Here is a 21,549-nt window from a genome sequence, read left to right as displayed (position 1 = left end):
AATTCTGTGCTTCCAGGGTAGCTGACCTGGAGAAGCCTTACGTTTGTGAGCTCCAAGGACTCCTACCAGATCAGTGATATTGTAGCTACTGCTGATGGCTGGCAGGTCCCAGGAGTCATATTTTGGGTCATAAACATCACTTGAAAGAGCATTTTCTTTTTAAAAATATTTTATTTATGTATTTATTAGAGAGAGAGAGAGAGAGAGAGAGAATATGAATGAATGAATATGAGCATGCCAGGGCCTTCAGCCAATGCAAACGAACTCCAGACGCATGCACCACCTTGTGCATCTAGCTTATATGGGACCTGGGGAATTGAACCTGAGTCCTTGGGCTTTGAAGGCAAGCACCTTAACTGCTAAGCCATCTCTGCAGCCTCTGAAAGAATATTTTCACACTGGCTTCATATGGGGTGACAGTGATGGCTAAGACCCATATAAGTACCTTTCTGTGAGTACGTACAGGCACATGTGCATGCCCACCTGTGCCATGCACTCCCATAGGACAGGCAGGGTGGGAGGCTGGTGGATTGCAGGCCTTTGGTGGTTGGGCAGCAGGAGGTGTTGGGTCCTGCTCTCTGTTTGTGGTTGTCAGGGCTCTACCAGCTTTGTTATGGTAGCTCTGCTTGGCACTGGGACTGGCCTTTCTTGTGGGGTGGAGTCTGTGAAAGTGGGTTGTACTGTGGTCTGTACAGAGGTGCATGGAATTGAGTATGTCTCTTTGGGGGATCCTGAGTGATGCTGCTGGCCATTTCCCAGCAGTCAGGCAGCATTAATTGCTCACTTGTGCAGCTGGCTTTATGCTAAGCTCTACAAACAGGCTAGTTTTCTGAGGAGGACCAAGGAAGCTTTCTGTGTGTGGTGGCCCTCTCATCCCCTTATATCTCTGTGCATGGAAAATAAGCCCCTTGGCAGAGTCATATGCAGGCACCTTTTGTGAGGCCTTTAGAAGGTCCAGAGGGGTGGTCTGTGGGGCCTCTCTCTTCCTCTTGCTCCTAGCTCATGCAGTACAGGCCTGGTTGGGCAGGTGGTCTTCCACCCTGTGCTCCATGGGCACCAGTGGGCCTAAGCTCTCTACATCCTACCAATTCCTCAGCCTGGGCTCTAGCTGTGTTACTGCTCTCCTTCCATACCTTCAACATGCTACCTGGATACCACATTCTATATTGGTTGGGGCTTTGTGGGAGGCAGAAGGGGTCTCAGTGGTAATAGAATGTTCTGGTGAGTGAACACTGCATCATCTGGTCTCGCTGCAAGCTGGCTTTCCTCTTGGCTATATAGGAAGGGATGGGGTAGACAGACAGGGAGGGAGTCCATGACCCCAGTGTTTCAGTGCAGTTGCTAAGTGCCATGCTGGCCTTTAACTGGTTTGCATGAGCCAGTCTCAGGCTTCACAGTGTAAGCCTGACCTACCCAGGTGGGAGGGATGCTGTGGCCCACCTGTGGTGCACCTGTAGTTTGTGCCATAGTCTTTGTGTGCACCACTCCTGCCCCAGGTCCCACTCAAGGGCAACTTTGCAGATTTAAGTAGACCTCTGCTGTGTTGGGGCCAGGATTGCCCTCCCTGGAACACCTGGGTTTCCCAGGCCTATGTGTAAGGCTTTGATTTAGGCTCTGTGCTGTGTGCATCAGGGACCCAGTTTCTGCCTCTCATGGCTCCTGCTACACCCCTGCTATTCCCTCAGGGTCTTGGCAGTGGACTGGGTCTTGCCTCTTAATGGATCCAGTGTTGGTTTTCAGTCAGGCCATGGGGCTTGTGAACCAAACCCTGGCCTGCACCCAGAGTCCCCAACTGGTGCCCAGTGCTCACTGGTTATGTGATCTTGGTGCACAAATGGAGCTGCTTTGACATAGGTAGCCATGCTGTGTCCCCAGTAGGAACACTGACAGGGTCACTTTGGGGATGAAAGGACACTTAGAGGCTAGGAGTCCCTCTTTTGCCGAAGATATGGTCACTTTCTATAATGGGGTGCTCGGGTTCCAGGTAAGTCCTTGAACCCCAAACCCTGGATTCATTTCTAATTTTAATCAAAGAACTGGATAAAAAGACTAAGAAGGCTTAATAAGTTATTATGTTTATTGAGGGAAGAGCCAAGGAGAGACACCCATGTGGCTAGAGAGCCCACGTGGCTCTCCATGGAAAGAACAGAGAGAAAAGGAAGTTGAAAGAGCTCCTCCCATGTAGGGAGCTGGAGGGGAGAAAGAACCCATGTGGAGAGTAAGGTCTAGGGGGTACCTTCCCTTGGCTCAACCTGGCTGGGAAAAGTAACAGGCAGGTGGCCATTTAGCACCCAGCTGGGACCAGGCCCCCTCTTCCACTCGCCTCCCTCAGAGCTCTGTGGGTTTCTCACCTCGCCTTGCCCATCCCTTTCTGTGGTGCCTTGGTTGGTTCCCTGCAGCTCCCTCTTGAGAGCTGCTGGGTAGGTGATTGGTTGGTCCTCAGCTCTAGCTAGTTTGGATGAGTACCAGGAGAGCAGCAGCACTTGATCTTAAAGAAGAGGAGGCAGCTGGGGGACAGAGAGGGAGTAGACGGAACAAAGAAGGAATCTCTCAACCCCATGGTGTGTACACCTAGAGGGCTTATGTTTTCTGGGTGGCCCTGCAGGTTAGGATGGGGCTCTGGACACTCTGATTTGCTGGATAAAGGGTAAGGGGAACGGCAGAAATGTGAGGATTGAATTCCATTCATGGGGTATGGGGTGTTATCTGTGTCCAGCCTTGTCTTGCAGTTAGAGCCTGTGTCCCTAGCTGCCTTTCTCTTCCCCTGTAGGGTAGGGATTACAAATTGGGGAGATGGCACTGTCATACCTCACTAGTGATTAGTAGCATATAAAGAAGAACCAGGGAAATTTAGCAAGTGTTTATTTAATAAGAAAGGAAGTTGGGGTTCTTGTTGGTTTGTAGTCTTGACTATCTTTCCTGATTCTTGGTTCTCCAGCTTTGGCAACCTGAACTGCCCTGGTATGGTGAGGCTGTGCCACTAGTCCTCAAATACAGGCTGCATGTGAGGTCTGCTTGGCTATGGGCTGTCCTCACACCATGATGTTGCTGTCCATCTGCTGCTGTAGGGCTGACATTTCTCTCTCTCTCTCATTTCAAGGTAGGGTCTTGCTCTAGCCCAGGCTGACCTAGAACTCACTATGTAGTCTCATGGTGGCTTTGAACTTTTGGCAATCCTCTTACCTCTGCCTCCCAAGTGCTGGGATTAAAGGTGTGGGCCATCAGCGCCAGGATCATTTTTCTCTTCTTCTTTGGCCCATTAATTTGTACATTAGTTATTCTGAGCCTGGTATTTTGGTGTTCTTCCCCAAAGGCTTCTCTGACACTCTTGGGAGTTAGGTTCAGCTCTATATGTTTAGTATTTCCTTCTGAGATAAAATTCACATACAGTGGGATACATAAGCCCTAAACATACATTTGTCAAGTACAGATTCCTGTTTAGGCAGCCCTTCCCCACCAACCTAGGGGCATGTTTAGGTTCCTCTCCCAGCCAACTTTTTTGTCTGTGCTGGGATGACACACCTCTGTGGTATACACAAGCTCTTAGCTTCCCCTTTTGTGTTATTTATTTATTATTACTTTTTTTTTCTTTTTTTTGAGATAGGGTCTCACTCTAGCCCAGGCTGACCTGCAATTCACTATGTAGTCTCAGGGTGACCTCGAACTCACAGTGATCGTCCTACCTTTGCCTCCAAGTGCCTCGAATTAAAGGTATGTGCTACAGACCCGGCTATTACTATTTTTTTGTTTATTTTTATTTATTTATTTGAGAGTGGCAGAGAAAGAGAGAGAGAAAGAGAGAGAGAGAGAGAGAATGGGCATGCCAGGGCCTCCAGCCACTGCAAACAAACTCCAGACATGTGCACCCCCTTGTGCATCTGGCTAACGTGGGTCCTGGGGAATGGAGCCTCAAACTGGGGTCTTTAGGCTTCACAGGCAAGCGCTTAATCACTAAGCCATCTCTCCAGCCCAACTATTTTTTTTTTAGCTAGCATTTCACTATGTAGCCCAGGCTGCCTCTCCTGCTTCAGCCTACCATCTGCTGGGATTACAGATGCATGTGACCAGTGGCAGTCCCTAGCAGGAGGGATAGTCTCCTTGGTTTCTTTGGCTGTTCTGTTGCTAGGTACTGGGCTGCTGACATGTTGTGGTGTCCCTTTGCTCTGTGAACATGTTTTCATGTGTGTAGCATTGCTGTGGCATGGGGGAGGTATGTGTTTAATTTTGTGAGAATCTGCTAGGACTGTGCCATTGGGGCGTAACAATTTCAGTTCCAGTGATGTGGAGGCTTTATTTGTTCTGCACCTTACTGATGCTTGATTTTTGGGTTTCATTTTAATCAGTCTACTCATGTGCAGTGAGTCTTGCTCAGCGGAGCTTTCATTGGATTCTTAGTGATGAGTGACATGAATGTCTTCTCAGGTACTTGCTGTCTCTCTCTGTGAGCATGTGTGTGTGAGTGTTTGGCAGAGTATTTGCTCTTATTTCTGTTGGTGTTTCATCGTGTTTTTGTACTGTTGTGTCGCAGGACAGCCTGTGTTTTCTGGTTGTATGATCTTTTCTGGTCCTTTTGGCTGTGTTTTTTTTCCAGTGGGGGCTTGGTAATCCCTGGCTTCTAGCTGTTTGTTCTTGGTGCTACAAGACATCTTTGCTTCTAGAGACCCGGTCACAAGCAGCCTTTCCTTTAGAAGTCTTGCTCCTTTCTTTAGCTTCCCCATTCAGTCCTTCTGTTTGCCCCACGTGCTGTGGCAGGTGGCAGAGGATTGTTTTCTATTCCATGTCTAGGTTGTGTGGATGAGGCTTTGACTTCCATTAGATTGTGGGGGCACCTTTGTTGAAAATCAGGGTGTAGGTGTGCTTGTGTTCCTAGATGCTCTTAACAAATATTTCATTTATTTATTTATTGGAGGAAGAGAGGGGGGAAGAGAGAAAGAAAGAGGGAGAGAGAAGGCAAATAGAAGAATGGTCATGCCAGGGCCTTCAGCCACTGCAAATGAACTCCAGACATATGCGGCACCTGTGCCACTGGCTTATGTGGGTACTGGCGAATTGAACCTGAGTCCTTCGGCTTTGTTGACAAGCACCTTAACTGCTAAGCCATCTTTTCAGCCTCCTAGGTGCTATTCTGTTCCATTGCTTTGTTGAGTCTCATCCCCATACCCCATCTGAATCATAGTGGTTTCATAAAGTAAGTGCCGAGGTCAGTGAAGCCCTTCACAGTTTTTCCTTTAAGATGCTGTGCAGATTCTGGGAAAATTCCATTTCATGTTCATTTTAGAGCACTTTGTTGGTTGCTGTCAGCCTGCTCAGGCTATGACCCATATTGCACTGACTCCATGGGCCAGCGAGAGGGTGCATCCGTACCCCACAGAGCTGGCCTCATTGATGCTGGTAGCATATAGCTTCCTTTGCTGAGGTATATTCATGTTCTCTCAGCAATAGCTTGTAGCCTTTGGTGTGGAGGGTCTTGTATTTATTTTGTTAGAGATACCCCTAGTATTAGGGTTCTCTAGAGGAAGAAAACCAGTAGAGTGAATAATATTATAAAGGAGATTATGAGTTGACATGATATGGTTTGCATAGTTCATCAATGTCTGTCTGCAGGCTGAAGAATATGAAAACTCAGTAGCTTCTCAGTCTATGAAGCTGGGGCCTTAGTAGTTTCAACCTGGCACTGAAGGCCTGGAGGATTCCTGGAGAGCTGTTGGTCTTTGGTTCACATTGGAAAACTGATAAAGCTGGCCTCCAATGCCTGTGAAGGATGTCAAGAACAGGGTAGATACATGTGCCAGCGAGTAGCATAGGTAGGCAGGGAAAAGGTCCTGTGTTATCTTGAAGTTCTCAATAGTCCACCAATGAAGGGCTGCCCATTGTGGGGAAAGGTCTTCCTACCTCCATTGTTGCAGTCAGCTCCATGATACTGGGATGAACATCCAGACACGGTTTATGGGAGGAAGGGGTTTACTTCAGGGTTAGAGTCCAGGGGACCACCATCAGTAGTGGAAGACACTGCCCCTCTCCCAAGCAGAGAGACACACCTACCAGCACCACTGGAAAGCAGAAACTGCTCTTTTCACACCTGGTAGGTAGGCTGAACTGAAAGCTCCACCTCATGGCAGGACTCCAGGATCCACCCCAGTGACATACCCCTCCAGCAGGGATCTGCCTGCTAGGGGCTGAAGTTGCAAGTTCAAGTTTTGCCCCCCATAGTAGGGTCTCTAGCCCAGGCTGACCTGGAATTCACTCTGTAGTCTCAGGGTGGCCTTGAACTCATGGTGATCCTCCTACTATGGCCTCCTAAGTATTGGGATTAAAGGTGTGTGCCACCACGCCCAGTGTAAACTCGATTTTAATAAAACACCCGAGTCTGTGAGGAAATACGGTTACACTATCACATTCAAACTACTGCATCCATCAAACCTTCCCAGAAATGTCTTCACAGAACAACCCAGTTGCCTGCCCAAGAGTAGTATATTTACTTGATCCCTAATCTGATCAAGCTGACAATAGAATGTGACCAATCACACTTAGGAATTCGTGAAGGTCCTTTCCTAGTGCTATGCCTCAGTAAAAGGGAAGGCAAAGAGCTTTGCTGTCAGGGTTCTGGCCTCGCACATTCATAGCTCCTGTACAGCCCTTAGGTTTTCTTTCTTTTTTTATTTTTCTTAATATTCTTCTTTTACATGGGTTACATATAGTCTTAGACCCCTCTCCCCCATCTCCATTTCCCTGAGGGTCCTCTTTAGTAGGGCTATTGGTGTTCACTGTGGGGTAATTAGGGCTTCCCCCAGTCTCTGAGTGGGGGCTGTGCCTCATAATATTTCTGCCAGTTTACAATCTTCGTGCCCCCTCTTCCACGATAATCCTGAGCCCTAGTAGGTGGGTTAGCAGTTCACTTTAGTGTTAAGTTCTCTGAAGCCTCTGTATTTCTGCTGCGGTATGTTTCAGTTCACTTTCATGTTTGTTGCTATTTCTCTGGAGGCAGTTGTCAGGCTCACATTGAGAGCAATACTTGTGTCACTGCTTCCTCTGAGTTTCTCCTGGACCTTGGTAAATGTGGTAGAGGTGGCTCATCTTGCGGTATGCAGTTGGCCATCTTTTCTTGACATATTGATGGATCTTGGATCTCCTCAGTATTCTCTGTTACCTATAAAATAAAACAAGATTCTCCAAGAGTGAGAACAGCTTTGCTTAAGGGGGATATGCATAGAAGCTTGAGACATTTTGATGTGGATACCCACTCTAACTTTTCCAGAGAGCAACTGGGGCTTCTCTTTGGGGTTTGTGAGGTTCCTGGACATGGGGTGCTGGCTTGGTTCCCAGTACCAGTTGTGAGCTCTCTCCCAGTGAGTGGGCCTCATGTCCAGCTGGAGGGCAGTTGGTTACCCACAAAGGCTGCATGCTATTATTGCACAAGCATGTTCCTCCTCTTCCTCCTCCCTCTCCTCCTCCTCCTTCCTCTCCTCCTCCTCCTCCCTCTTCTCCTCCTCCCTCTTCTCCTCTGCATGAGCAGAGGGTGGACATCACCCCCTGGCCAACATAAGGTGGACTACAGCAACAGTAGGGTGTGCCTAACACTGGCAAGGGGACACTGGCTATAATACCCATAAGCCAGCCCTCAACAATACACTCCCTCCAGAAGGTGTTAATTCCCAAATCTCCATCAGCTGGGAACCTAGCATTCAGAACACCTAAGTTTATGGGGAGCACCTGAATCAAACCACCACACCTTTCCTCCTTCCTTCCTTCCTTCCTTCCTTCCTTCCTTCCTTCCTTCCTTCCTTCCTTCCTTCCTTCCTTCCTTTCTTTTAAACTTTTTTGAGGTAGGGTCTTATTCTAGCCCAGGCAGCTGACCTGTGATTCACTATATAGTCTAGGGTGGCCTTGAACTCACAAAGTTCCACCTACCTCTGCCTTCTGAGTGCTGGGATTAAAGGCTTACACCATCATACCCCACTCAAGGTTCTTCGTTTATGTGTGTTCTAGAAAAGTTAAGTAGCCTGAGCAGATAGCTAAGCTGGTTTAATTAGTTACTAACCAAAGAGGAGAGGATATTTCTTGAGTTGTCCTTCAGGGGAAGGTGTCTGCTCCTCACTTTTCTCTCCAGCTCTGTTGTCAGGCTTTTTTGGAAGGAACATTGTCTCTTGAGAAGATACTGGGCTCTGCACACTCAGAAGATGCTCCAGTGACAACGACTCCTGGCTCCTCCAAGTCAGCAGGCGCTCTTGTCCTGGTCTTGCACTTGTCATTGGGGGTGGCCCAGTCAGCACTTCCTTTTACAAAATTATTTTTCGCTCAGGGTTTTCATGACTGCATAGACAAGATTGGGTTCCTCATAAGAGGAAATGGTTTTCCATAGGGATAAGGGTGTCACACAGCAGGATTTCCTGATGAATCCAGCAGTACCGCCCCAAGATTCTGTGCCATGGTAGGAACCACATCCCTGGTTGGTGGGAGGGGGGGAGGGACTCACATGTAGCATCTTCAGGGCTCGAGAGACTGCAAACACTTGATTCTTTTTTAAAAATAATTTATTTATTTATTTATTTGAGAGAGAGAGAGAGAGAGAGAGAGAAATACAGAAGTAGGCAGGTAGAGAGAGAGAGAGAGGGAGAGAGAGAGAGAGAGAATGGGTGTGCCAGGGCCTCTAGCCACTGCAAACAAATTCCAGAAGTGTGTGCCCCCTTGTGCATCTGGCTCATGTGGGTCCTGAGGAGTCGCATTGGGTCCTTTAGCTTTGCAAGCAAGTGCCTTAACTGCTAAGCTATCTCTCCATCCCCACTCAATTTTTTTTTAAATGGCAATGTGTATGTGTAAGTTCTGAGGAAGTGTTTGCAAAAAGATGAGTTCATGTTCAAGGCAGCTCAAGATGGTTGCTCTTTTGTGGCCTGTGGGATGTGATCTTACCACTTCTGGTTATGTAACACCCAGTGTGCTGGGTCCTGTATGGATGAATTGGCTCCTGTGGTTGGCTCCCTGGTCTGCCCTCAGCTGGGATTCCAGTACAGACTTCTGAAACTGGCTAGCCCTTTCCTGGATAGGACATGGTGCTCACCTGCTGAAGGAGAGCACGGTTTGTCTGACAGAGGATACTGACTGGTTGCATGGGCAGTCAGTGGGTCTTTTCTGGGTGCTGAAGGCATTAGTGGGGGGTAAAGGTACCGGATGTTGGTATGTGGTGTCTTGAGTATGAGGCTACAATGCCTCAGCTCTGACAGTCCCTGGAGGAAATGCAGTCCTGGGGTTGTGTGCTTATCAGCTCAGGATGCTGTTGTGCTGGGTTTTCCTCAGCTGGGCCCACGTGCCTAGCTGCTTATCCTGAGTGCCTGCCCATGTTGTGCATCTGCCCATCTGCACATGCTGAGTGCCTGCCTTTCTTGGCTCGGCAGCCCTGACTCCTATTGAAGGCTGCAGAAGGGTGAGGAAGAGGCACCCTCCTTCCCACCAGTGTGCTTTTGCAAGTCTGGATGGAATTACACAGCCCTGAGTGTTCTACCCACAGTTCTTTCTTTGGCCTTATTTGTGCTTGTTATGTGGTTCTGCAAATAATGGACCTCTGACCCTTGTTCTGACCTTAACATTTCCTCAGGATGGGCTGGCCTTAGCATAGAGATAAACGTACACATGATAACAGATACACTTGTTCCATGTGGCATTTCTAGCACATATATTACACGATATTCAAGGTCATTGATATAAAACAAGAAGTAATAAACAGTCTCAAAAAAGCTAGAATGCAGACCTATGCCATAGCTGAAGGTATGTGGAAAGGTAGATAGAAATCCAAGTATTAGATGAAAAATCAAGAACAGTAGATTAAGGAAATGTCAGGATTTGATTGTTTGAAAACATGGGTGATAAGTATCTGATAGGCTGAGAGAGCAGATGAACAGATTGATCAGCCGAGGAATTAGGAACAGCATGCTTCATGTGTGGCCAGCATCAGGTAAAGTGATAAATTAAACTCTTACCAGTGATGTTATGCCCAAACAAAATCCAAATGGGACAAAAATACTTGAAATATTTCTTCTTTTTTGTTACACATACATGCATATTTATAACATCAAGGATGTTGTCTAGTTTTCTGGGCTCTGTAACAAGTACCAATTTACTGTTTTGTGTTTCTGTGGGTAAGGCTGGTTTTCACCAGGGTTTGTCCAGGGCAGAGTCTGTGTTCAGGCTATCCGAGATTGTTGACCTATACCCTTTGCTGTGATATGGTATTCCTAGTAGGTTCCCACTACAGGGTCTGTTTCCAGACTCTGACCTTGACTCTGAAGTGGCCACTTGATGAGGCCAGCCCTTCCTAGAACTGTCTTCCTCCTTAACTGCTAAGCCATCCCTCCAGCCCCTATTCATTTTTCCCTTGTGGTTCAGTTTGGTTCTTTCTTTGGTGATACACCTTCATGCTTATTGGTGCTTCCCTCTGTGATCTAGTCCCTGCTGAGCCCAGGAGAGGCTTTGTTTTGCTATGTGTTCTGATTTCTGTGTTTCCATTGTTTTGCCATATGACCCATCTCTTCTCCAAGTCTACTCTCTTATTAGAGCCCTTAGCATACACATCTATTGTGTTAAATCCCTTTTCTGATTATCCCAACATCTGGGTCGTGTCTGAGCTGGGTTATGGTGTGTGTTTTATGTCTTCAAACTTTTTCTTGCCTTTTCCATACCTTGTAAGATTTTCTGGAACCTGGATGTGTTGTATTAGGTAGTGAGAGCTGAGGTGGATGGCTCCTAGCCTGAGCTGGCTGTGTCTAACATCTATAGGAGACATAACAGAGAATCTGCATCTCTCTAGCATTTTCACATTTATTTCCTTTGCTGCCATCAGCCTAAGTCCTGAGAGGCTGTGGATGCTGCACCTTGTGTTGTGACCTCACTCTGTCATAACCCTTGTAGTGCTGAGTTCATGTGGGGAGTAGTCTGTAGCCTGTGATTAACTCCCATCTCTGGTGGTTCTGACCCTGGGCTATCCTCTACTTCTCCAGAGGAGATAGAAGACTCTGACAAAGGAGCCTTCCAGTAGGTTAGGCCTACTGAGACAGGCTTTGGCTCTGGTTGTTTATAGTTATGTTCATATTTGCTAGGACAAAATATCTGATAATATACAGCTTGTGGAAAGAAAAGGGTTTAATTCAGTTTATAGTTTCAAGTCCATGATGGCCAGGAAAGCATGGCAGGAGCAGGAAGCCAGTGTCACATGATTATATCAGTAAGAAGGAAGTAGAGCAAGCAGCAAGTAATGATAAGGCTGCCCCCTAGTGACACACTTCTTCCATTAAGGCTCCACCTCCTAAAGGTTTTAGACCCTTCCAGAACAATGCCACTGGTGGGGGATTAGGATTCAAACACATGAGAATATGGGGGACATTTCACATGCAAACCACCATAGGGTACTACTCTTGTCTTCCTTGCCAGGGTCAGCAAAGCACTTTCCTATAGGGTCTTCTTTCCTGGCTCATCACTGAGACCTGGGAGGTTTTCAGAGGAGAAACCTGAAGTCTGTGGCAATCCCCTGTGGCTTGATTATGAAGTCCTCAACAGGGATAAAATGCTCAGATACCCAGTTAGTTGAGCTATTTTAGGAGGTGGTGTCTTGCTGGTAGAACTAGATCACAGGGTGGCTCTTTGGGGATGTCTTGCTCCTTGCCTTGCCTATCTCCATCTGTTTCTGTCTCAGTTGATCAGCCTTTTGTATCACAGGGTGTAACCACCATGATACTCTGCTCAAGCACATGGGCCAAACCGTGTGGACTGACCCCTCTGCAGCCATGAGCCAAAATAAGCTAGTGGGGACTGGTATAAGGACATAATTTGTTTCATGTTCCCTCTCTCCCTCCCTTTTGTCCATTCATCTGGCTCTGTATAGCTCAAATTATGATCATCAGGCTTCCACCTCCTGAGTGCTGGAATTATGCTCCTTTCTTTATGATAATAAGCTTCCATATTGGTATGAGATCATCATAAATTGTCTTTTTTGTTGTTTGTCTTTTCGAGGTAGGATCTCACTCTAGTCCAGGCTGACCTGGAATTCACTGTGTAGTCTCAGGGTGGCCTTGAATTCTCAGTGATCCTCCCACCTCTGCCTCTCAAGTGCTAGGATTAAAGGTGTGTGCCACCACTCCTGGCTTATAAATTGTCTTCTTTAAAAAAAGTTATGGTAACATCTACCCAGTAGTATCTGTCATCCTAATTCTTTCTTAGGTGTGTGGCCTGTGGCCCCTCACACTGGTGTTGAGCCTTGCGACCATTGCCCTGCCCGTTGCCAGGTGTTGCCGCTGAGCTGTAAGCTCATTTCTGCCTCCCTGAAGTCTCCTTCAGAGCATGCCTCTGTGATAAGCCTCTAGCAGGCTCTTCTGGAGTCCCCTACTTGTAACCCTTTCACACATGATATGATTGCCAAAGTGTGTACAAAAGGTTTTGCTTTTTTAAAAAATATTTTTTCTGTTTATTTTTATATATTTATCTGAGAACGACAGACAGAGAGAGCAAGAGGCAGATAGAGAGAGAATGGGCATGCCAGGGCCTCCAGCCACTGCAGACAAACTCCAGACGCATATGTCCTCTTGTGCACCTGGCTAAAGTGGGTCCTGGGGAATCGAGCCTCGAGCCGGGGTCCTTAGGCTTCACAGGCAAGCACTTAACCACTAAGCCATCTCTCCAGCCCAAGGTTTTGCTTTTTAAAGATTGGCTTCTGGAAGCAGGGTTCCAGTTTTGGAAGGAATGACTATTTTTAACATTTGACCAGCATTTTGATGATTTTTACATTGTTCTGTAAAAATGTGTGAAAAATGTTAAAATGCTTAGGAGTGGGAGCAGGAGTATGCTTTCCGTGAAGCAGTAGTTGGGCACCCCAGAGCTGCAGAGAATGCTTAAGAGTCTGGCTTTGTGTTTCTCTTGCTTACTTTGGTCATTTTAAAATATCTGCCTTAAGTAAGTGACTTTTTTTTAACTTTGAAGTGCACGAGTATTTTGTCTCCTCTGTTAATTCTCTTTTTTTTTTGAAGGTAGGGTCTCGCTCTAGCCCAGGCTGACCTGGAATTCACTATGTAGTCTCAGGGTGGCCTTGAACGCATGGTAATCCTCCTACCTCTGCTTCCCAAGTGCTGGGATTAAAGGCGTGCGCCACCACACCCAGCAGAGCTTCTGTTAATTATTGATATGATACAATTTTATGTAGATTTTTTCTTATTTTATGTATTTACTTGAGACAGACAGACAAACTATGGGTACTACAGGGCCTCTTGTTGCTGTGAACTCCAGACATGTATACCACTTTGTACATCTGGCTTTAGGGTACTGTGTAATTGAACCCAGGCTGACAGACTTTGCAAGCAAGCATCTATAACTGCTGAACCATCTCTTCAGCTCTCTAGTAGAAGTTTCTTAATTTTCTTTTTGGATTGTGTGTTGCTAGTATGTAGAAACACGATTTTACAAAATACATTTTATTTACTTAAGAGAGTGGGGAGGGAGGGAAAATATGTACACGGGTGTACCAGGGCCTCCAGCCACTGCGGATGCATGCACTACTTTGTGCATCTGGCTTATGTGAGTACTGGGGAATTGAACCTGGGTCCTTAGGCTTTTCAGGCAAGTGCCTTAACAGGTAAGCCTCCTCTCCATCCCATCACTGGGTTTTGTATGATGGTTTTGTATCTTGCTATTTTAACTTTTTTAGTTTTAACAGTTCTTTTTGTGTTTGTATATAATTTTAGGGATTTATACATCTAAGAAGGTGTCTTTGAACTGAGATTATTTTTCCTTACCCCTTCAGTTTAGATACTTTTATCTTTCTTTTTTTTCAATTTTTTTTGTTGTTCATTTTTATTTATTTATTTGAGAGTGACAGAGAGAGAAAGAGGCAGATAGAGAGAGTGAGATTGAGAATGGGCCCGCCAGGGCTTCCAGCCACTGCAAACGAACTCCAGACGCATGCGCCCCCTTGTGCATCTGGCTAACGTGGCTCCTGGAGAATTGAGCCTTGAACTGGGGTCCTTAGGCTTCACAGGCAAGCGCTTAACCACTAAGCCATCTCTCTAGCCCTTATCTTTCTTAATTGTATTGAAAATACCCAGTACTCTGCTTGACACATAGGGCCTAGATACCCTTTCCTTGTTCCTGTTCTTAGAGAAAAAGCTTTGTCTCAGTGTGGCTGGCTGGGGTCTTTTGAGTGTTGAGTGTTAAAGTTATAGAGCTTTCCCTTAGGATTTTTGCTTTTTAAATTTTTATTTATTTATTTGACAGAGAAAGAGGTAGAGAGAGAGAGATAGGGAGAGAGAATGGGCACACTGGGGCCTCTAGCCACTGCAGGCAAACTCCTAATGCGTGTGTGCCCCCTTGTGCATCTAGCTAATGTGGGTCCTGGGGAGTCAAACCTGGGTCCTTTGGTTTTGTAGGCAAACACCTTAGTCGCTAAACCATCCCTCTAGCACTTGCTTTGTTTTTATACCCAGAAAGACCTATACCCTTTTTTTTTTTTATTGCTGCTGGTTGTATATGATATGCATGCATGTGCATATGAGAGTATGTCTGTACAGGTGTGTGTGGACGCTAGAGGACAACTTGAGGAGTTATTCTCAGGAGCACAATCCACTTCTTTTTGAGACAAGGTCTGTCATTGGCCTGGAGCTTCCTGAGTAGGCTATAATGGCTAGCCAGTGAGCTCCAGGGACCCTCTTGTTTCTATCTCCGTAGCTTTGGAATTAGAGATGCATGCCACCGCACCCAACTTTCATGTGGCTACTGGGGATCAGGTTTTCAGGCTTGTGAGTCAAGCACTTTATCAATCTTGCTGCATTAGACTCTGTGGACAGTGCTGCTGTCCCTTCCCTTCAGCCAGCACTGCCCTCTAGAGAGCCTAGTACTGGGAGAAGCTAGCACCCCTATTTTTTAAAAAATAAGCTAATTAAATGATAATACTAATTATTATTATTTTTGCAGTATTGGGAATTGAACCTATTGTTTCAGACATACTAAAAAAGCCCATACCCCAGCACCAAAACCCCTATTTTTAGCATAAGAAGAGCTATTGAAATATATTTTTAAAAATATATTTTTGTTTATTTATTTGAGAGAAAGAGAGAGAAGGGTGCATGCACAGATAAAGAGAAAGAATGGGCATGCCAGGGCTTCCAGCCCCTGCGTATGAGTTCCAGACACATGCACTACCTTTTGCAACTGGCTTATGTGGGTCCCGGGGAATTGTACCTAGGTCTTTCAGCTTCGTAGGTAAGTGCCTTAATTGCTAAGCTATCTCTTCAGCCCAACTTAGGTTTTTATCATGAGAATAACACTTAAATTTTTTCTCATTCTTCATGGTTTTGAGTTTTCTGTTTACCTCCTGAGTTCGTCTGGAGCTTGTTTTGTCTGTGGAGTAAGAAAGAATTAAAATAACATTTTCAAAATAAGTTCTCACCTGCTGGCCTGGTATTCTTTGTCCATTGTTGTTTTAACCTCTCCAGTGAGAAGTGCTTGGTCACCTCCTGGGATCTTTTCTGCCTTCTCTTCCTGGTCATGTGGGGACAGTTCTGGTAATTCTCTGTTAAGGACATGTGACAAAAATGCTAAGTGGTCAGTCTCAACCTACATGTGTCCCACTAAAGTGCACATATTTTGTGATAGTCCTGTTCCCAAGACTCAGTGTTCTCATCATGATGACCATCATTGTAGGTGGGTGGCAGGTTATCCAGCAGTGTCTTTTGTCCCATGTTGAAGGGCTAGATTCAACCCAAAGGAAGACGGCCACCCCAAGGCTGAGGGGCTTCTCTGTTTTAAGTAAGTAGTTATTAGTGCAAGAGGTGTACCTCTAAACCTCTTCTAAGGGTCAGAGTCCTTGCTAAAAAGTATGTAGAGTTTTGAGTGGCAGCTTAATTTTAGGCCATGCTTTGATTGGCCCACCCTGCCTTGAGGAATGACTGCTCATAGGCAGCCTCTCCTCTCCTCTCCTCTCCTCTCCTCTCCTCTCCTCTCCTCTCCTCTCCTCTCCTCTCCTCTCCTCTCCTCTCCTCTCCTCTCCTCTCCTCTCCTCTCCTCTCCTCTCCTCTCCTCTCCTCTCCTCTCCTCTCCCCTCCCCTCCCCTCCCCTCCCCTCCCCTCCCCTCCCCTCCCCTCCCCTCCCCTCCCCTCCCCTCCCCTCCCCTCCCCTCCCCTCTCTTTCCTCTCCAATGGGATGGGATGGGATGGGATGGCTGTCATTCAGGCTTGCTGCTTCGGTAGCACCTCACGGTCTTCATTCTGAGCTCATTCATGTCTTAGGTTTGCCCACTGCCCACCTTTTCTGCTCCAGAGGTTTGCCTTGCTGTCTCCTTTAGGCCTGGCTTTGTGTTCCTTCTCCTCCAGGGAGTCTTGATAAGGCATTTGATCTGGACACTGTCTGTCTCATGCTTGCAATCCTATTGTTTGTGCCACTGTCCTGGCCATTAGTCTCATCAAGGACCCTTTCCCAAGCAACACCTTTTTTCTTTCCTTTCACCACACGCTCCAGGGGAGGTGAGGGGCTGCCCTTCTGTCACTCTGCTAGGTTAGCGCAGGGACAGATACATCTTTTGTTTGTTTGTTTGGTTTTTGGAGGTAGGGTCTCATTCTAGCCCAGGCTGACCTGGAATTCACTGTGTAGTCTCAGGGTGGCCTCAAACTCATGGCAATCCTCCTACCTCTGCCTCCTGAGTGCTGGCATTAAAGGTGTGTGCCACCACCACGCCTGGTGACAGATACATCTTGATCTAGCTCTTTTGGCAATTTCTTTCTCAGAACCCAGTGGTGGTTGAAGTTATTGCCATGTAGAATCAGCAGGTGTGGGGCTGGGAGGAAATGTCCTGTTCCCGGTACTGTCCCTGAGGGAAGTTAGGGCAGGAATGTGATGTAGCATGCTTGCTTATACAGAAATGTGGGCTTATTAGGATTGACTGTCAGGAGGTTTGTTGACCCAGGGACAGCAGGCCAAAGAGGAGGTGTCTGTGCCAAGCTGCTATGAGTCTGAGGACTGTGCAGAGAGGCCCCAGAGCTAGAGAACAAAGGGTCTGCACCAGAGCCGCCCCCCCCCGGCGGGGGGGCAGGCAGATTGGTTTGGAGCTCTGACTTCATGGCTATGCAGATGGGAGGTCTTCACTTTTTACTGAGGGATGGGAGACACCAGAGGGCTGACAGTCTGTCTCTTCCAAAGACTGCCTTGCTTGCAGTGGGATCATAGACTGTGGAGGTAAAGCAGTGGCAAGAAGACTCCATCAGTGATGTTCACTGGGATGACCCAAAAGACAACATAGTGCTGAGAAGGGATGGAGGAGTATCCAACATTGAAACATCTCACACCCTCCAAGGCTCAGGCTCCATTGTGGAAGAGGTGGTGGAAAGAATGTAAGAGCCGAAGGAAGGGTTCCACTCCTTACATACCACTGTCCAGACAGAAATTGGCCTAAATATCCAAGACCTCACAGTGCCTAGCAATACCTACATAAGACCCTTATAATAGGAGAAACAGATGATGACATCAAATTAAAAAATTAATGGAGAGAGGGATGGAATATGATGGAGAACAGAGTTATGAAGGGGAAAGTGGGGGAGGGAGGGAAATATTATGGTTTGTTGTCTGTAAGTATAGAAGTTGTCAATAAGATATATATATATATATATTAAAAAAATAAAGAAGAAGACTTCATCAGAGAAAGGAGATGGAGTGGCCTGGGGCTGGGAGGGTGGCCAGCATGGGTGGTCTGCTTGCTTTGATAGCATAAGCAATGGGTAAGGGCCACACCTGGTCTAAGTTGTGATAAAGGAAAAGGCGGGGACATCACATGGTGATGGCCGTGGTGAGGGGCAGGTGTGTGAGAGCGAGGATGTGAGGGAGCAAGCATGTGTGACAGTGAACGTGGACATGAGTGAGTATGCAGCGAGAGACCACATGTGTGAGCACCTGTGAAAGGTTGAGTATGTGTGTGTGAGAACTTGAATGTGAGTGGGTGTAAACCTGTATGAGTGAGGATGGGAGGGAGAATTGAACACAAAGGAACACATGTATGAGGGTGAGGGCAGGAGGATGGCTCCTGAGCAGGCTTCCTATTAGACAGGAGGTTGTGAGGGCCTTAAACTGTGGGATGGGACTGTTGTAGTCCATTTGGTATCTGGTGGTTGTGGGGCCAAAAGGGCCATCTAGAGTCCCCAAGGTATAAGGGCACTTATGAGGGAGGATGAGGTTGTGCAGAGAGTACCCTGGGTTGCAGAGGGACGAAATCAGGGCAGTGAAGATGCAGTCCAAGAGGACCCAGAGGCTGTCCAGGGGCTGGGGGAGTCTGTCTAGAAGAGCTGGTGGTCAGCCCAGGCATCAGAGCAATGCTGGCCTTTTCCTTTTCACTGTGTTTCTCTGACTTTTATGGAACACTTTGGTTATTGATTTAGATGGCAGTCTCATCACAGCTGCATCTTACAAACAGTAAACAAACATAGATGTCTTTGTCTAAGGCACTATTTTAGGGTGGCCTGGGGGTAGTTCTAATGGATCCACAGTCAAAATGGGATAAAAGTCGGATTAACAATTTAAACAAACTGGGCTGGAGGAGACTCAGTCCCAAAACACTTCCCATGGCACATGGGTGCCAGTGCTGCTCTTTGTAGTTCTGCTTTTTGTGGCCTCAAGCAGGCAGGGCCACCTGAGGGGACGTTTGCAGGGGGTGGTGGTGCCAGGTCCTGGACAGGATCTCTGGCAGTTTCACCCTGGTTCTGACCTATTTTCCATGAGGTAAGGATCTGTGCTGGTTTACAATGTAACTAAGATGGATGTGGGGTCCATCCATGAGCAGGTGGACTTCTGGTGTGAGCCAGAGCCAATAAAGACACTGGCCAGTGTGGGCCTATGGGTGCTATATTGTGGCAGACCCAGCCTGTGACCAGTGCCCATCACCTCTCCTTTATTTTCTGGGTGGTTTTATGGTCAAATGAGGAGATGTGGGCGTGTGTGGTGGCTTGGTGGTCAGAGAATGTCTTGACACGGAGCCAGCTGGTTGAGGCCAAGATGAAACTGCAGTAGATGGGAACACTGGCTGTGTTAAAGTCTGTATGCTGGAACTGGTGACTTTTTATAAAAGCGGTAGTAGAGTTGCCTCCTGAGACAGTAGCTGCAGAGAAATCTTGTTCTCTACCTTGAAGACCCTGTGGAGAGCTCTTGCACCAATAGGTTTCTGGGGTGCCATTGTTCCTGAATAACTCTTAGCTTCCATAGACCCACTGTTGCTATACTCAGAGGCCTGGGCAGAGGTTGTATCTCCCACCATATGGCTCCTGGGTGATGGGTGTCTTCCTGGGCCCACAGAAGCAATAAGGCATGAGGGTCAGACCTGCCAAGGCATCTTGGTGTGCACTACTCGTCATGTATGCACTCATTGTGGGCATTTGGCTGTGCCTACCTTTTGGTTGTCCAGAGTGCTTCTGTAACACAGTGCAAGTGTTCATATGGAATGCACTTTCATTTATTTGGGGGTAGACTTACTGATTAACTGGCATTCCAATTTAACATGTCAAGAATGGTCCAGGTTGCTCCTTCCAGCAGTGTGGGAGGGCTTCTGCTCCCTACCTCCTTTCTGGCTTTGCTTTAGTATCCAAGTATGTATATAATGCACAGTTCATTGTGGATTTGGTTTAGATATTTGTTTATATGTGTTTGTGTGTGTGTGTGTGTTTATATATGTATGGGTGTGCCAGGCTCTCTTACCATTGCAAATGAACCCCGGATTCTTGTGCCACTTTTGTATCTGTCTTCACATGGTTGATTTAGAATTTAATCTGAGCCAGTAGGCTTTGCAAGCAAGCCCCTTTAACTGCTGAGCCATCTCCCTAGCCTTACTGTGCGTTTTTGTTTATTTGTATTAAATTTTTTTTTGTTTTGTTTTTTGAGGTAGGGTCTTACTGTAGCCTAGGCTGACCTGCAATTCACTGTGTAGTGTCAAGGTGGCCTCAGACTCATGGCCATCCTCCTACCCCTGCCTCCCGAGTGATGGCATTAAGGGCATGCACCACCACCCCTGTCTCTTGTTTTATTTTTTTGAGACAAGGTCTCCCTGTTTAACCCTGGCTGGATCAGTCTGGCTTCATACTAGGTGTGCTCTCCCTGCCTCGGCTTCCCCAATGCTAGAATTGCAGGCGTGCTCCACTATGGTTGCCTCCGCTGCAGTTTGTGATGACCAGTTTCTGTTCCTGTCCTTGCCAAGCTTTGCCTTGTCTGTTCTCTGTGTGGACGGTTTCCTGTGTGTGGGAAACCAGGCCTGGGCATCCTGCTGGGACATCTGAGTGTTGCTGGACGCCTAGAGTCACCTCTGCACTTTCCCTCTATGGTTTGTGAGGCTTTTGTTCTTGCCAGGTTTCCCCATCATTAGTCAGTGTACTCTTCAGTCTCCCTGCTTCCCAGGATACTCAGAAACATCAGCTGGCCACGGGGCAAAAGGAACTTGCAGCAGGCCATAGCCCCACTGGTTTTGGCTTTGGGGTGGTGTTAGGAGCTGGCTGTGGCTAGTTGACCTGGGTTTCTCTTTGTGATCTGGCTATGTGCACTTAAGCCCTGTCTGTCTGGGCTGAGCTAGGCAGAGGCTAGTTCTGGTGGTGGAGGAGGCCTTGGTTTCGTTTTTACTTGTTAAGAAACACCCCATGTTGCATTGAGCACCTTAGTTGTTTTCGCATGTGTAGTAAAACTTGGAAGCGTGCTTGCATAGGCAGTACCTGCCCTCTGCTCGTGAGACTCTGCCCCCTTTGCCAGAGTTTGACCAAAGCTTCCTAAGGCCTCCCATACACACAGCAGGCTCTGGGCACTTTCTACCTTTGGGCTTGGGTAGGCAGCACTGCCCTGGATGGAAAATTGCCCAGAACCCAGAGAGCACTGGCCATGGCTCCTCCTCCTGGCCTGGCAGGGTCTGCCATGACTGACACTTGGCTCCTCGGGTTCTAAGTAGGGTTCCATGTGTGTGTGTGCTAGCATGTGTGTAGGGATTTCTGTCCCTGCCTCTCTTAAGTGCTTTCTGAAGGTTCTGACCATTGTCCCTGATTCTCCAGTTTACTCTCCACCTCCCTCCTGCCTGAACATACAAGTGTCCCTGTAGTGTCTAAATGTTTTATGCTCATAAAGCACCATAGGATGGTTGTTGCCTGTTGGATGTGTCCCTGTCATCCTCTCCATGACTCAAGTTGGGGACAGAGCAGGGCTGTAGGTGAAGAGGGCACAGGCACTGTGCGACCCTGCCTCACGTCACAGGGCTAGCCCATAGAGTATAGCCTGGGTGGAGCTGGGCTCTCTTAGGAGAGCCTTGCCCTTGTGTGGACAGTGATCCCTCACACATTTCCACCTCCACACTGAGGCTCCAGCCTAAGGTTTCCTCATGGGAGCTTCTGCTTCCTGCTGTTTGTGACAGTGGCTGTGCCCTAACTCTTTCTTTTTCCTCTTAATTTACAGCCAGAAAACCTGCAGAAGAACTGGCTCCGGGAGTTTTACCAGGTGAGAACTGCTGCGAGTGGGCTTTTTCTGAGCAGCCCCAGAAGTGGTATTTCCCTTTCTTGGGGTGGTGCTGAGGCT

General features: G+C 47.3%; 1 protein-coding gene across 2 annotated transcripts in view; it reads left to right on the top strand.

Moving 5' to 3' along the window:
* The window catches only part of Inpp5a (inositol polyphosphate-5-phosphatase A), a 198,750-nt gene that overhangs the window by 32,909 nt on the left and 144,292 nt on the right, over positions 1-21,549 (top strand). For both annotated transcript variants that reach the window (XM_004669649.2, XM_004669650.2), the window contains exon 2: positions 21,430-21,471. In XM_004669649.2, coding sequence (XP_004669706.1) covers positions 21,430-21,471 — 42 coding nt within the window. The remainder of the gene's footprint in view (positions 1-21,429; positions 21,472-21,549) is intronic.

The sequence above is a fragment of the Jaculus jaculus genome, chromosome 1 (assembly GCF_020740685.1).
Source record: "Jaculus jaculus isolate mJacJac1 chromosome 1, mJacJac1.mat.Y.cur, whole genome shotgun sequence".
In the NCBI taxonomy this organism is placed as follows: Eukaryota; Metazoa; Chordata; class Mammalia; order Rodentia; family Dipodidae; genus Jaculus; species Jaculus jaculus.
Note: the sequence above shows the minus strand (reverse complement) of the source record. Positions and strands in the feature narration are given on the sequence as shown.